This window comes from Spodoptera frugiperda, chromosome 30, assembly GCF_023101765.2.
Source record: "Spodoptera frugiperda isolate SF20-4 chromosome 30, AGI-APGP_CSIRO_Sfru_2.0, whole genome shotgun sequence".
Classification (NCBI taxonomy): Eukaryota; Metazoa; Arthropoda; class Insecta; order Lepidoptera; family Noctuidae; genus Spodoptera; species Spodoptera frugiperda.
This window is the reverse complement of record NC_064241.1, coordinates 2,155,710-2,173,562: the sequence shown is the minus strand read 5'-3', so window position 1 is coordinate 2,173,562 and position 17,853 is coordinate 2,155,710. Positions and strand designations below refer to the sequence as shown.

Below are 17,853 nucleotides of genomic sequence, written 5' to 3'. Positions count from 1 at the left end.
CGGCTTCAACTTTACAGATTTGGACACCGTTCACATTTTATAGGTTTATTGATCTTTTTTATATAGGTATAGTTCTAAACTTTCGCTATAAGTTCATTGTAACGAATTTAGTTTTTAAAACTAGTATTTAGTACGTATTTAATGGCGGAAAGCATGTTTTTTTTTGCTATACGTAAGTTCACTGCAGATTATTATACGATTTCAGAATGGGCATTCTTAATTCGTGTAACACAAAACACGTCGCGGCTTGCCGTTATATTCTTGTCACAATATACCGTCTAATTTACACTAACACAAGATAGAAATCTCATAAAAATATTGTTAACAGACAGGTTTAAGCGAAGTAGCAAAATGTTTTAAGGAAACGAACTGCGAATGGGACCATATATCAAGACGTCGGCTTGCACACGGTGTAACGTAGATAAACCACGATCACACTTAGTGGCTCGTGTCTGCCAGATAAAGGATCACACCATACATTCCCCGGAGTGTCGTAAAACCCCGAGAAAAGGATTATACTGCGAGTAAGGGTCCGTAGGTAATGCTGCAGTGGATAGGACATGCATAATTTGTCATACTACGTGTTTTGTAAACTTTTTTCGGTGTCTTGAGGGTTTTGGTCGTATTTGTAGTTTAGTCTTAAGATTTTATTATTGTTCCGTGTGGTTACTGTAGTATCTATTGTATTGCACAGTAATATACTTTATACTTGGTGCGGTTATTACATGGATAGCTCCTGCCGCGGCTTACTATGTATGTTATGCTATGTATATGTATATGTGAGTTTTTATAAACGTACCGTGATAACGCCCGGCAACGGCAACGCTTAAAAAACCAATCAACAGAATGTATTGTTGAGCGAGGAGACAGCGTGACAGATTCCGTCACTTTACATTCACTCCTGAAACTCTGTGCTTGATCGCATCTACTTTTCACTTGAATCTTATAAACTTCACAATTACTCTTCTCTCTCGGAAGATCGCGAGTTCGGAGTTCCATTGAATTCTTCAACACTGTGAGACATCAATGGATGCGTCAAGAACAAGCGAAGTTCGTAACTTTTGATTTATCGCGGTCGTCCATTGGAACGGCGACGTCAATAATTCAGGGCGCCGCGCTGTTTCGTGCGGGCCGACACAGCAGGAACACTGCTGGCGTGGAAGTTTATTAGAAGTTACTTCAGGAAAACTGGTGAAGTAGAAAATGCAGTTACTTTAGCCTGTAGACATAGCATATAGAATAGCAACGTCAAAAATGTTCGTCGAGTGTTGAACACGCATAAAAGTCACTTAAATCATGCTTAAATCAGTCATACGTAAAATTAACAGTAAGGGAAGCGTTTTCAAATCAAATAATGAACACAAAAAGTCGATTTTATTGCCATATTAAAAAAATATCTTAACATAAACGTTGGCAACTCAATGAGGCAGTACTTTGATTTAATATTGGTATAATTACGGCTCTTGTTATTTCAACATTTGATTCGATGGAACCTGCTAGTTAGCCTATTTGTTATTCTCGACTCACTCCGAAATTCCAATCACGTCGAGATTTGAATACGCGATGATTTGCTTTGATAGCGGCGGGATTGTTGTCGAATATTGTCTGCGGTCCGTGCAGCCCCGTGAGTTTCTGGTTTGCAGAATAGGGCCATATTTTGTAAGCACGTTTCATTCGTTGTTGTAAATGAAAGTCAATTAAGCGTTCGGGGTTCTAATCTAAAGAAATTAAACTATCAGAAACTAGAGAATTAATGACAATCAGGATGTGGAAATTCCCGACCAATGATGTAGTATGAAATATTTGGAACTCTCGACGATGGCAAGAGACCTGAGGGTATGTTTATTATGCATTATATTATTATACATATACGCATTGTTAATAGTAAGTAATTTTTAGGGTTTAGTATGAAAAATTAATAAAAGAAATACGTTTGCTACATTTTACTCCTAATTGCGACTTTGTCCTGGTAAAAATAAATTACAAGAAAACGAACGTCAATAATTACAAATTTTTTGAGAATTGAGTAGTTTTTATTTAAGCTAATCTTGAAGACTTGACTAACGGGTCTTAAACCACAAAATGTAGTAAGCAACAGTATTTAAAGTGTAACTGGAGCGTGTAATTGTAAAATGAGATTACTTCGATATTGTTCAAGTACCCACAGTCTCAGGTACTCAAGATAAGTCCCTTATTTATCGCCAAAGACCCTTTTATTGTTTCTCGCAAATGAAAGTCGATTTGCAATTGCGAATTCCGCAAATTGGTCCTCTTATCTGAGTAGTAAGTCGGTTGGTTAACTGCGAGGGTCCGTGATGTACAGGTACAATACAATTGGGTTTGAAGTCTATTTTATGTTCTTGCAAGGACATATTTTGGGTAGGATAAATGATTTTTAATAGGTTTTTTGATGGAGATCGTTTAGTGTTAGTGTTTGTAAGCTCGACTGTTGAATATGTTATTAATTTAGGTTTTTTTTACGGCTGTGTTGTAGATTATTGAAGTTAGTACCTAAGTAGTGAGTTGAAAGTTAAGATGAATGAGAAACAAATAAATAACTTAAGTAATATGACGACAAATTTTATTATAACTTTCGTGAGACATACTAATGCGGAATTCTGCTCATGAATATGAGCCTCTAGCATGGTTTGAAACTAGTCGGATTCCTCATCAAACAGTTTCTTATGTAACTGTAAGCCGATAACATAAAAATAATAAATACCGTATGATTTGAAGCAGGACATCATACTGATGTGACAAGCGACACGTATACTTAATACATTACCTGTAATATTCCACTTTACACCTTTTCCTCAACAATCACACGACATCTATAAACATATAGAAAGATGGAATCATTTCTATCCATTACTGTACAACAGTAGCAACGGAGCAGCGATTACTGAGACGTGTAAGCGATGTAGTGATGAGGGTCCGAAGCCCGACCTGTCCATGGCAAAATTGATGATAGCCGATACCAACGCTTGAGGGGAATAGAGTGAAAAATGTTTGCATCATTTCCTTATTGGATAACAAATGAAACTAGTTCTGTGTATTGCATTATTGTTCGCCCATTATAATGTTAAGTTGCGTTTATAGAGCTTTTCCTGTTTATCATAAAGTCATTCTTTATGTATTGTTTTTCTTTTATCAATCGGTTACGGTTCAGTACTTTTTGTGCCCTTAATTTAACATTCATAGCACATTCGGATTTGGTACGGAATTTGTTCCGGGTGGAATTTGAATTTGCGGAACGTTGTTGTGTAGAAACCGATAGCTTAACGTGTTACACGATAGAATTGTTGTTTCTTTTATCATTACTTATGTCATTAAGTAGGATAGTTCAAGGTTATAAATTAGTATAATTAACAATCAAATCCAATATATTAACGTATCAAGCAGACCCAATTATCGCCCTTCCCAATCTTCCCAATCCCCGATTCCCCAAAAACCTTTAAATTCATAACCTCCAAAAGGCCGGCAACGCACTTGCAACGTCTCTGGTGTTTATGGGCGGCGGCGATTGCTTACCATCAGGTGACCAGTCTGCTCGTTTACCAGCTTATGCTATAAAAAAAGACAATATTCTCACATTTCTCTAACTAAAATATGTTACACTAGTCCACTTCACATAAAGAGGAGTGTAGGTACAAGTAAATTGATGAGTTAGCAACAACATTAAAACACGAACGTGTTTGCTTCGTGTTGGCTCCCTACAAACAGTGAGTACGTATTCTACTAGTCCTCGCTTCCAAGGTACTTCAGTACCCAGTAGGGTTCTCACCCGGAACTACGGACTACCTAGCGGCTCCGGCTCGAAAAACAGGAGTATGAACGGGGTGGATTTTAGTCAGTAAGAGTTTGACACTCCCTCTCACCTCGCCTAAGGCGGGAGAGATTGCCTAAGAGACATTGGGTAATTTTCGCCCCTTAAAAAAAAACCATGGTACCCAGATCGAAATATCAAAAGTCTTAGTTTTCTTAACAATTTTATGTTAATGTTATTATGCATCGTGCAAATGAATAAATAAACCAAATTGTTGGAGTTTTTTTACAATCGATTCTTCAGTTATTTGCAGTAATAATCCGTGCAGCTGAGGATTCCTCCCGCATTCTGGACCAAGGCAGAAATGTTCAGTAAATTCCGGACGTATGGCAGCCCTAGCCCCTCGACTCCTCGGTGTGGGCTGCATACGTAACGCGTCACTTCCAACTTTGTAAATGCGTCTACCCGAGTGTCGATTTCAATTAGTACTCGAATTAGAATAGAGAAGTTTTAAGCGTGCCATTAAAATGCTAATTCCATTCTTATGCTGTTTGAAATATGATTGATTTTCTAATGTGTTATGCTAACTTATGAGATGGAGTTTATGCATATGCAGAGAGTTTTAAAATCTCAATTAGTTAACACAAAACAAAATTAGAGCTAAAACATTATGATTAAGTTTCTGTTAGCTTTATTGACATACATTACATTTTTTGTACATAAAATACGTTAAATTATTATTAACTTCATCAGGCATTTGTGAAATAGGTCCTTAAAAATACAAAAGGTTTATTTTAAAGAAGCAAACCACTTATAGTTATGAATATACTTAAATTATAACCATGTGATCTTCATTTCTATTTGAATGTGTCTCCAGTTCTTCATTAGCACAAATCAATCGATCATCTTTTTGTCTTATGGGTACGACAAAATCAGGTTGCCATGAATCATATTTAAAGTTTACTCCAGATTACAAACATCAGACAGCTGCTTACTCGCCTCCAGACTAGAAGACACTTCCACATCCAACATTATTCCAAAACACAACAGTTAATTTACTTTTTTTCCATACACAAGAAAGAGAGCGAATACGATCCAGAATAAAAGGCAGCATGCGGCAGGAATTGCATATCTTTGCCAAGGCTTCAGTTCTAATCTGTTCTCTTCATTACAGATCCATTTCGATAGATATTCTGTGATACACATGCTTTATATTTTACTGTATATAGGTACGTTTTTGCTTTGACGTGTCAGTAGATTGTGGGACTCGACCAACCTGAATGGTTACACACAAACTGGCTCAACCAACGAGTAAGTTAAAACAATTGTGTATTGTTTTTGTTCTGTGTTGAGCGCGAGCCAAATAAATATGGACATATTTGTGGTTGTAGTTTTATATTGAAGCGATTTTCTATAGATATCTGTGTTGTTTTATTGAATACTAGCTGGCCCGGTAAACTTTGTACCGATTGAAACATTATTTTCTCACCTTTTAAAACTTCCCTGGACTCCTACAAACAATTTAAGACCTATATGAGCCTAATCGGGCCAGCCGTTTTCGAGTTTTAGCGAGATTAAAGAACGCCAATTGATTTTTATAATTGTATAGAGATTTTTATAATAGAAGTATGTTATGTAATCGAAATAACACTAATGAAGATGTTATTTATCTTACAAGGTGCCTATTCAGTTGACATGGATATTTTCGGCACATATTAAAAGCTTAGTTGTAATATGGTATCGCATGCCTACAGTAAGGCAATGTAATATGTAAGGCAACATGTGAGGCAGCACAAAAAAAACATGATAATTTTATTTTATTAAAACAAAATGTAAATGAGCATCCAATTTCTACATCACAGACGGATATAATCAAGTCACCTGACTTTTCTTTGAATACTTCAAAGATTGCATTAACAAATTAAACCTAACTAAAACCTAAATGCAATACAAAGTAATATACTCGTATACAGGTCATTAATTCACAACCCTGTGAGATAGTTGTGTTTACAAATGCAAGTGGATGTTCATACATACACACACACACACACACACACACACAAACACACACACATAAACTCCCAGTACACAAGTTCGTGCTTTCACCGGCTAGTCGACAGCACTGCAGATTTAATAGAACTAAGTACGCTCTTTGAATAGCCAACACAAGTTAGGAAATGAAGCAGCTTGTTGAGCATGCATATGTATATATATGTAGATAGGAGTTTATGTAAGTTAATATTATTATGTCAGTCTATTGTTAGCTCTGCGGACTACCTATTGAGTTTACCGGGGACCCGGTTCGAAGGGCAGAAGTAGGAACGGGGTGGTTTTTAGTCAGTAAGAGTCTGACATTTCCTCTCGTCTCGCCCAAGGCGGGAGAAGCGATTGGGTGATTTTTCTCCCATGGTGAATTAGTGTCATTGGTTGGGCTACTGGCAGCCGTGCAACGTGTATCGGGTTCGAGTCCCACACGGAGCAACTCTTTGTGTAATCCACAAATTGTTGTTTCGAGTATGGATGTCATGTGCATATGAACTTGTATTTTTGTAAACGCCTCCCATGAGTAACTATATAAAAAAAAGTTAGCTCAAGCACGATCCTCATTGTGACTTTGAAAAAATATTGCATATCAAATTAAGATAAGATGATGGTAAAACACAAAACAAAAACAGCTCTCTTGTATAATAAAATACAGCAAATGGAATAAGTTACTGTTTAACTTCCAGGTAAAACATTAAAAGCCAGATCATCCACCACGTGTCATCATTGATCCCCTTAAACGAAAAATGTTCAGGAGCTTACATATCCCACTTTATCTCGACGATAAAATGAGAAAATACCGTGAGAAAGGGATAGCGATACATAAAGGTGTCGCACAATAGATCGGAGGATCGTAAGCCTCGCTTGTCACCGTCTCCATCGCCTTAAACGTCGAATAAAAATATACGGGAATATCGCCCTTAAAATATTTACCGACTCCTCGCTATCCTGAGGGCTTAGCCCGAGTTTGTTTCACGTTAACGCTATCGACACGTTTATGACGTTCGCCGTTCTTATTGGCTGCTTCAAGTAAACTATCCAATCAAAAGGCTAAAAACATTTCGATCGCGTTTACGTAAAACAAACTCACACTAGACCCTCTTATAGTCAAAGTTTAGCTACCGTAGTTGTGAATAACTTTATGTTCTCCGCCGGTCCGCTAGAGGTCGCTATGCGAAATAAACTCGATAAAGGAGCTGTGGTTCGTTGGGTGACCCAATTTGCAAGGTCGGCTTCATCTCGCTTCCGGCTCAAGTTGGTGATTTTCGATTAAGGAGGATAAGTTTTTCGTGGTGTCATTCCGTGCCCGGCTTTAATGAGTCGATCATCGATTTATATGATTAATTGTTGTTCATGAATCTGTATGTATTGTACTGAAACAAGATAGATGAAAAACATAATTGATGACGATTTAAACATAGATCGTGTCTGTCTTATAGTTTAAAAATATTTTTCAACTTAAACCATCGTACTCAGTCATTTAAACGTTACTTAACTCAGTCCTTAGCAAATGTTTTCCATACATAATCGTAATAGTTTAAGTAATCATCAAATGTCTTTGAGTGCGGCAGTAATATTTACTTAACTACATATCGAAAATAAAATTCAGGTCACTGCTACAAAGTTGCAAAATACAAACAGTGAGAAAATTGTGAGCTCGAAACACGAAGGAAAATATGAAAAATTACATCGTCCATTCGATGCAACAAAGTTTTCCACTCGCAAAAGACTACACTTTGTAAAAGTGCTTGCAGTATAAAACATGGAACGTTAAATAAAGTACTGAACAAATATGTTCAGTAGTTTCATTTAATTCGCTCAAATTCACGATTATACCTCTACGTTTTCGTTTCGTTTCCAATGAACACGAATTTTGTTTCTGTTTACTTTTGCACCAATTTTTTCCTCTTTATATGCCTTTATATGCAGGTAAATAATCCCTAATTAAACAACATAAGAATATGTTCCGAAGAAATAGAGAGAGTTGGGCCTCTACAGAGGGACTTTTTCCAGTTATTATAACTTAGAAGTCACTTGTACTGGGGGGTGAATCGAGTGTGTTATTATTAAATTTCTTGAAAACGGAAACCCGATACTTGGGAAACCAGAGACTCTTTTTTAGGCAGTCGCACTTATTATCACTGTCACTCTTGTAGGTTGATGGTGCGATAATAGAAAGGAGAGGTTGTATAGTCTTAAAATATAAATATATAACATGTACAAATTGCCTTTTTTCCATAAATGTACCGTACGCCATTCACCGAAATTGATTAATGTCATGGTAACACAGTATATTAAACATGTTTGTAACGAGAACTGAAAGCCTACAAATTCTTTTTAATAGATATTTCGTACGTTTTATAACGAATCCTTATTTTACCCAAAAAATACCTCAAAGCAAAAAGTAATTAAAACCGGATTTGCTGTAAAACTCATCATTTTAATTCTCTTTATATTTTGCGTACGCTGTAATTTATTCGCTTTGAGCTTCATCTTTGTAAAATGTTAGAAAAAATATTGGCCCATGCAATCTCGCCAAAAATGCGGCGTATAAAGAAAAATGGATAATATGAATTGAAGCACGTTTGTTTACACTCTCACTTTTATTAAACTGCTTTGGTTGTAATACGTCGATGTTGTAAATGTAGGATTTTGGGTGTAACCAGAGTTGCGGATAACCTAGCAGGTTATCGGGGCTCAAAGTAGGAGTAGGTACGAGGTGATTTTTAGTCTTTAAGAGTCTAACACACTCTCTCTCCTCACCCAAGGCGGGATCATAGGTCACAGGATAAATTATCCACGATCAAATAAAAAAAAAAGTGTGAAATTTCCATGTCCGCTAAAAGATGATGGATATTTCAATATTGGAGTTCATTTAAACGTCACCCTTGTTAAAAATATGTCCAAAACGTGGTTGCGTTTACAATCACAAAAAAAATACAAATGCGTCACACCCAGAACATAAATACCAATTTACATTTCAATAACAATTTAAAGAAGAAACAAAAACTGCCACGCCATCTTCAGTCCGTGTTATTACAAAATTATTGAACACATAGAATAAGGGACGCGGGCCGCTGTGTACTCTCCAATCGAGGCTGTTTGCTTTATTAAAACGTTTTTGTCGAACGTTGAAGTATTTCCCCTTTGATTTTCAGTATTTTATTGAAGTAAATACGGTCTCACGTTCCCCCTTCTTGCCAATTTTATGGGAACATTTTGAAGGTACTTGGGCGTGGGGACGTATGGTGTTCCACTGGAGTTATGTTCGTGGGATGTCTCTCAAAAGTGATGTTCATTCGTTTTATATTTATTGGGTCCTTGTTACATCGGCTCGGAGGTGTGGCGCGACGAAATTGTTTCTCCGTAATTGATGTAGATGGCGTTGTTTTTATTGAATGGGATAGGAGTGAGGTACGAAATTACTTATAGTGCGATTGTCGTTAACCTTACATTGATGTGGTTTGTAGATTGTGGGCAGTTTAGCATACATACTATATTGTGTTCTTATATTATGTATTTCTGTAAGGGAACTTAATAACCATAAAAGAATAAAGTTTCACTCACCAAAATGCAATTAAACGTGCCTGGTGTGCGTGTCATGTTCGTGAACGGGCGCGATCAACTGGGACTGGTCAGTACCAGACTGTATCATTTTACTGTCCTTACGGTTATTCTCTTTTCAAACTCTTTCACATAATTGAACCAACATAACAATATAACTAATGTTCAAATACTCAAACGCCACTCAATTTTAAGTCGCTCTCAAAATACTTCTGTCCCTATAAATTCTTTGTAAAATGGCAGAGATAGCACTATATTTAAGTACAACTTAAAATTGAGTAGCTTTTCAGTATTCGGGGGTAATAATTGTAATGTTATCCTAATTGAAAAAGAGTAATCTATGGAGTTTATTGCTCGTTCTTCTCCATAGGATTCTCCAATTAAAAACAAGCAAATAGCTTCATTAAAGAACTAACCGACAAACAGACATTTTTTATATTATAATATTTGTTTTGTGTTCCAAAGTGCCTTCCCGGTCTATTTCTGATTTTGACTTTGGCTCTATAACTCTTTAAAGTTTTCTAAAATAGAGCAAGTAGGTTAGGTATCCATTTATCTGTCATGATTAATTTTCTTCTTCTTGTTAGACAAGGCAAGTTGGCGATGCAGCCAAATAATACTCGTACATTCAGAAAATAAATTGAATTTACTGTGTAACAAAAGCTACGGCACTTCGTAGCCTCGAGCTACGGTATTTCGTAGCGCCTTGCTACACTGCTACGGCGTTACTACGCTACGAAGTTGGGCTACGTAACGCGATAATCAGAGTTAGTATTGATGTTGTTAGGAGAGAACTGAAGATGGGTATATTTGATTATTTAGGTTTATATAATACACAATGGTGTATTGTGTATTTACGTGGTATTTTGTGTAAATATATTCTATTTTTCTGTTGATAAAGCGAAAGAAGTATGTTAGATTTGCAATTGGCATTCTATTATCTCTGCCTACCCCAATGGGAGATAGGCATGAGCTTATGACTTTTCTGTATATTTTTTAATACGAAATTGCTCAAATATGTGTAAAAATGTGCAAACACCACTACTGTATTATGATAAGTTATTACATATTACAAATTGGATACTTTGTGACAAAAGTTATTACGTAGTGCATACACTCCTACGCCTCATTATCACTGCCACCACGCGCGGCACACAATTGCTATGAAATAAGCCTCTATTGATGTCGTTACAAAAGAACTGAAAAAAAATTTCCGAACGTCTTAAAACCGGAGGCGGAGGCCCAATTACCCCCCTTCCTAATCTTCCCAATCCCAGATTCCCCAACATCCCTTTAATTCCTAACCTCTAAAAGGTCGGCAACGTACTTGTCTCTAGTGTTTCGGGTGTCCATGTGCGGCGGCGATTGCTTACCATTGGGTGATTCGTCTGCTCGTTTAAAGGCTTACACCATAAAAAAGTTTTTACATAATGTTTTTATTTTATGTGATACATGGTGCTGGTGATATTTTTATTTATTTCTGTAGACTATATAAGATTATTAAGATTCAAGGAAAATATGTATGTAATATACAATTTGTATGTTTTACGGCAAATTGTGTGTTTATAAAAACAATAAAACGATTAAAAAATAACAGATGTTGCCAATTGTTTTATAATGATCAACAAATAAATAAACGTGTTATGATTTTTTATCATCTGAACCAAGGATTTCCGGGTAGACAAAGACGAAATAAATTATATTGTAAACGTGTAATATTTAATTTTAATGTGTCAATGTATTAGGTTATAAACTCGCAAAAATTTAAATATTGTATCTGGTTTTTTCAGGTGATCTGTGGTGGGCGGACGGCCGCGTCGCAAACACACATGCTGACGATATGGTAAGTATTTCTTTATCAATAAATTACCACTTCCCATATCCCTATTGTTAAAATATTAATTCTACGAAAGAAAATTCGCGAGGAAAATTCTCAATTTTCCTTTAGTAGCGCCATCTATCCGTTTCATGTCGTACTACGTAGTCAGCTGGTTGCCTGTTCAAACCATTTTCTAAACATGAAGTTACGGAGAGCCGGCGTACGAGGTTTAGTGTCAGCACCTCCCGCTAGATGGCGGTGTTTATTAAAATTTCATGAGATCAAACATTGTAATTTTTATAGGCAAGAATATGTTGAATATTACTTACTAACGAAAGTAAATTGGAAACATTATTTCCTTTATTAAAGATAACACCATACATAATACAGGTTTAACATTCAGATATGGCTTTATTTTTGATAAACGATGCCAACATCATGATACTATTAAGGTACTCTTTCGTTGATAAAACAATTTTTGATTTTGCTCTCCCAGCAAAACCTTGTATTTTGGTGGCCGCAGAGTCTGATATGATGGCAAATTGTTTGCAGGATACAGTATGGCCGCGGCATATTGGCTCAACTTGCTCGGATGCCTGTCGCTGTCGCTGCTATGTCTCTTCACAACTACTCTTCAAGTCACAAGCGGTGAGTTTACTAAATAATAATTGACTTTATATAGAACTTTGCTTGATTAAACCGACGAAAGAAGGAGCTTCTCTGTTTGATATCATCTATGTATTATGTATGTATGTTTGTCCACGATTATATCGTGATCGGTGTTTCACAAAAGTGTATTTTACACTTAGGAGCAGGTTTTAGTATATTAAACGACTTAAAAAACTCTTAGATTAAAGTGTTTTTTTTTTTTGGAAAATTATTATAACATTACTAGCAAACCCAGCGAACTCCGTTTCGCCACCTGCTCTTTTCTTGTTTTAATTTTCTTTGCTATAAACATCACGGAACCCGTTACCTTTCCATCGAATGCAAAACCGTGGAAATCGGTTCGTGTGATCTGGAGTTATAGCGTCAGGAAGGAAAATCCGACTTATTTTTATATAATAGATTATTTATATTTTTTCAAGGAACGATAAAATAGCGTTCTTACCATTTAATACTAGAAAACAAAATATCTTTGTAACGAACATAAACGCGAAGTAACACGTTGTACGAACATATAATCAGTACACAGTACACATTCACACACACCCACACATGGTATACCTAGGAACATTTATTTACCGTTAATACAATAAAACGCGGGAGGTTGCACTTTATGCTATTATGAATGGCCTCCTTTATAGAACAAAGTGGTTATTACTGAACAAATCTTCCACAATAGCTGTACAAGTGTACACTTTTGAAATGTACTACAAATGTGTACATTTATTATACTTAATGCAGTATAATAGACCAGCATTTTACCTGCGGATTCATACGCGTGGTTTATTTGATTCCTACTTTCAGTAACATCTAATTTAGGTAACTTTTAAAGTTTCTTCTGTTCATTTAGCAGAACCACATAAATTATATACCAAGGCATTACATGGATATACTATGGTATAGTTTTCTGAACATTAATTTTACTGTACTGTACTGTAGCCAGTAGAGTTCTACTGGCTACTACTTTACAGGGATCACTTTTCTGAAAAGTTATGATGAAAAAGTTTTTGGAATCGGTCGTGTAGTTTCGGAGCCTATTTTATAGTTATTAGTTATGCAAATTTTTACCGATGCGTTTAGATCCTAAGTTCAATTTCGAATGAACTTCATTAAGTGTTAGACTTTAAAATATTTTTGTACTTTTCGTCTGCCATTTCTTTCATACTTTACTAATACGAATAGTTCAAGTTTAGTTTACGAAGATACTAAAAGTTTTCCTCATTATACATATCATGTAATGTTAACACGATTAAAATATATACCTAGAGCCTTATTCTGAACAAAATTGAAGAAAAATGAAACACTCGTATTTTAAAAATGAAAGTACGTATCGTACTTAAACCGTACTCTGCACCTATTAAAATCATGTATCCCCAAGCCGCTTCAAGGATCGAAAATCCCGTTACAGCCTTCTCGAGCCATAGATATCCTCTCTGGGCTTAGAGTATATTGAGAAATATATATTTATCCCTCTCTGACATATGGTTAAGTGCTACCCATCCCTTTCGTGGGGCGCAAGGAAGCGATCAATAAGGATTCAGATTCTAAATTCGAATAAGATACCGTTGGGAGAGGAAAATTTTTGTAATTATGTTCAACCAGTTAGAAAGTTTGTAATTATATCGTATCAAGTTGCGTAATTAAAGTTTGCGAGAAGTTCGCGTAGTGTCTTGTTGATTACACTGAATGGATTCATTTATATCCGAACACATTTCCCAAAAAATGTTACAAGTAAATTTACAAATTAGGGTAATCATCTTTTACAATTTGGGGCAGTAATTGCCTTAAATTGGATTGGGGGAAAATTGAAAATATGGAGTTTTTAATAAGATTTTCTCAAAATTTTACATCAACGGAACAACTGAGTTCCAGAACGCATGCACATCTTCTTGCCGAAGAAGCTTTATAAAACAAGAAGCAGGTAGGTTTTAAACTCTTTAGTATTTTTTTTCAATTATAAACATTTTCTAAAAGCCTGATGCAAATCTCATTGTCTATTGTTGTTAGCGTGGTATTACTGCATTTTCCCTCTCGAATTTCTTCATTTCTGACGGCAAAGACTTTAGCATAATTACGTCGGCTCTCATAAACACGCCTTTTAAAACATTTCGCCGTCGTTTCAACGGATTTTGAAAGGGCAAAGGAAAAATGGAGTTGGAATTCAGCCCCGTATCTTTTGTTTGAAGTAAGTAGGTACAGGCGCATTCTTTAATCTTTGAGATTTTTTATTTCACATCAACCGCATAACTGGGAATAAGGTGCTTTGTAAATGACAGAGTTTAGAGTGGCCTACTTTTTGCAATCATAGTAATGTCTTTATCGTTGTCGTAAGGCTGTTAAGTTTTTCTGAAGCATTTCTAATTGCAATATAAGGTCGTATAACTAAATTACTTTGCAGCGGAGGTAATAAAAATCTTTAATGGCTCAATTGTCGTCAGGAGTGTCGTAGTGTTGTCCTTAATAGAGATGTACCATTGCGGGTAAACTAAGGAGTAAATTAAGAGAGATTGTCGCTTGTTTTCGCGACCCGTTCCTCTGTCGGCCATCATTCGTCACTGCGGCAAAGTTCGCGGTGACTTTCGTGATGGAATTTTCCTGTTTTCTTAACCGAAGCCTTTTTCTACATGACGGGAGAGCTCCGTCTAAGTAACGAATTTACCCGTATTATGTCGTAACCGCGAGTCACTGGATCAAATATTTGGGCAGTGAATTATGATCGCGTTACATTGAACACATAGTTATGATGTTATTCGGTTTCTATCGCGCTACTATTTACCACAAAATACGTGAAATTTGACGTTGAAATTTTGATAAATAATTACGCTAATTGGGTAACACGGTTAATTTAGTTTTCCTTATACGATTATCTATACCAGTTATTATCTATAAGTTCATCGGAATTCCAGAATTACTTCCCAAGATTAATTAAAAATTGCAATTTGTATTCTTTCACTATCGCCTGATCTCAATCGTTTGCAATGAAGCAGAGTAGGTAAATATTTCCGTCCTTGTCACACGTCAAATATTAGAAATTCTACTCGAGTTCGAGCAAGATAAATCATATGCTCCACCAACTGTACTTTACCGTTGATATATTGCAGTTTGAACAATTTTAGACCTTATGACGTTGGGAGTAAGATGAAGTTGTAGTTCGCGGGAAGTTAGCGGAGTGTAGAATTTAGTTTGTAGAGTTGTAGCTGGAATATCGGATAGTTCAGGAATAGACGCGCTGTAGGTCTTGATCGAGGAGTTGTTACACTTACTGAGAGATGCACTTCAATATGAGATGATTTGGTAAAATATGTAAAGGTATATTTCCCTTAACAATACTTATTTGTAAAAAGTATTTAAACAAAATAGTACACTAGTAATCTAAAAAAGTACACTACTAATCTTCTAACAAAGCTAAAACTTAGGATAAAAATGTGCTACGAAACTGCGCTACGCAAAGTGCTACGCCGTAGTTGTAACCGTAGGCAATAATCACAGGACATGGGGTACTAATACACAGTAAAATATGCTTAATTCTTTGATAAATTTCACAAAACAATACATAATATTTTCCTAGATGATAATTGATTATAGCGTTTAGGGCTCAAATTAAAAGTTAACGTTAGTTTAGTAGAACAAATAAATCTGTTTTCATAAAAACAATAGCTAAAATACAAAAATATCTGAATTAATTGATTAGATCTCACAAAGTTAAACTACCCGAACTAGGAATATTCCCGTATCACATGTTAAAAGTACTGATTATATTAATTAAATTAGTTAGCTTCATTAGAGGACTGACCGACAGGTAGAGATTTTTTAATATTATAATATTTGTTTTGACGTTCAAAAGTGCCTTCCGGGTCTATTTGAAATAGATAATTTAGGAATATTCTATGACTGACTTTCTTAAAGGAAAAGGTAAAACTAATCGGGTGTGATGCTATTAAGTGCAACAAGACCATTATCTGTTAACGACGGTAAAAGAAGAAGGAAATACTTGTATCTTAGTTATCTAAGTTAAAAGTTACTATAAAACTTTACGAAACTACATGCTTAGTAGAACTCTTATCAATAACTGCTCTCCTGGTACTTATGTGCTGGTTAAGGTTAAACTTTAAATATTTTTACTGATAAAATGAACAGGTTAACTAAAGAAGTAGTTTTTTTTTTTCGACGACGGACTTCTAAAGACGCCTTGCTTTCTAGGGAGACTAGGGAGTGTTGGATTTTTACTTTATTAAAATCACCCTGGTGGCCACCCATTGCACCTGTAAGGGGCTCGGGTCCGACAGTTTAATTCTTTTTATAAATAACATTAATACTATTCTTGTTTATAAATACTTGTTCTGTTTTACATGTGGAGAATTAATTTTTCTAAATTATTTTTATTTTTAATATATTAATCATGGTATGGCACGAATTATTACATTTTGAATTAGCAATTTGTACATGTAATGGATACTAATTTAAACAATAACATCTTGCATTATTTTGTATGTATGATACATGTTTATGCAAATAATCTTTATCTTTAAAATATTATTTATTTTGTTTTTCATAGACAACACTAATCACTTATCAATAACGCGATCCGTCTGCTCAGTAGCCCCTTGTGTCGTTACCAGACATCGTTTAAAAAATAATCATAAAAAATGAGAACTTCGTATATTCCCAGCAAGTTGGGAGATCAGTAAAATTACGGGAAAAATGGAGCATAAACGTTGTAAAAGTTAACGGGGATCGTGAACGTAATTAAAGGTAATTTGCCGGCGGCGTCATGTGGGCAGACTCACGACATACTACACAGTACACAGGGCGTCCCATCTTCTACAGCCTCGTTACATTTCGATAGCTTACAGTGAAAACTTCGTAACTGCAAAATATGTAACTTTTCAGGAGGCACAAACAACCCAACAAACATTATGGCTGCAAATAGAGCTTACTTTAGAACCTAAAGTGTTATAAAGGTAGAATAGTAGCTGCAATTATAGATTCAGGCGCTAAAAGAGTGTTAGTAATAAAATATAACGCTTATAGTAACAAAGCAGGTTTATAAGAGCAATATATGGAGGTTAAACGCCTAGAGCAGCGATTATTATCCCTACAATACAGACCAAAGCTTCTGTGTTATAGCTTTGAGCGAATTTTACGACTATAAGATCTATATAAGAAATTAACATTTACTATTAACTTCTAAAGTTCTAAGCAAGCTACCACAAACTCTTTTGGAGCGCTGATAGTTGCACAAAAGGAGCATTTAACGCTACTAGCTCTACAATGGTGTTCATTAAATCTTTTACAACACCAAACTCCTAAAGTGATACAAAACTCCCTTGTATGATTTAGGGCTGAATAGTAGCGATATTTCTCCCTATTATAGAACTTGTAGTGTCAAATATAGCTTCTATATTACTTAAGGTTGAATTATTGAGTTCGTTACCACTTTAGTACCTCTAATTGGTCACGTGACGAACGTAAAATGGCGTCGCAACATAGTTCCTCTCAAAAGCGTTTTAAAACTTGGAAAATTCAAAGTAGAACCGGTGGAAATAGACGGAAAATTTTGAAAGATTATCGTAATATTTTAAACTACAACGTTGCAAATGCAAACTTATCGCCAGATAACCTGAATGAGAATGGAAGTGTCACTACACGCGGTCAAGTGGGGAACTTACTTGAAGATGAAGGTTCCGCATGTAATGGAAGTGATATCGCAACTGCAAGTTTTGATGTTTCTGAAGAGGACCGATGTTATTACTCATTGAGTAGTGATGATGAGGATGATCCGAGTGAATATATTAAGAATCTTCATTTTAGTGAAAAATTGAGGGCATGGTCCATTGAGAAAAATATTACACAAACTGCTATGAAAGATTTGCTGTTAATCTTAAATGACAGATTTGGCATGATTCTACCAAAAGATCCTCGAACTCTTTTACACACACCAAAAAATATTTTAATAAAATATTTTAATAAAATATTTTATGGTATATATGTATTC

The 17,853-nt window shown here is 35.5% G+C and overlaps 1 protein-coding gene across 4 annotated transcripts in view; it reads left to right on the top strand.

Annotated features, from left to right (window-relative positions):
• LOC118269732 (cubilin) overlaps window positions 1-17,853 on the top strand; it is a 98,094-nt gene that overhangs the window by 7,923 nt on the left and 72,318 nt on the right. For all 4 annotated transcript variants that reach the window (XM_035584997.2, XM_035584996.2, XM_035584999.2 and 1 more), the window contains exons 2-3: window positions 11,164-11,216; window positions 11,745-11,840. In XM_035584997.2, coding sequence (XP_035440890.1) covers window positions 11,753-11,840 — 88 coding nt within the window. In that variant the 5' untranslated portion in view covers window positions 11,164-11,216; window positions 11,745-11,752. The remainder of the gene's footprint in view (window positions 1-11,163; window positions 11,217-11,744; window positions 11,841-17,853) is intronic.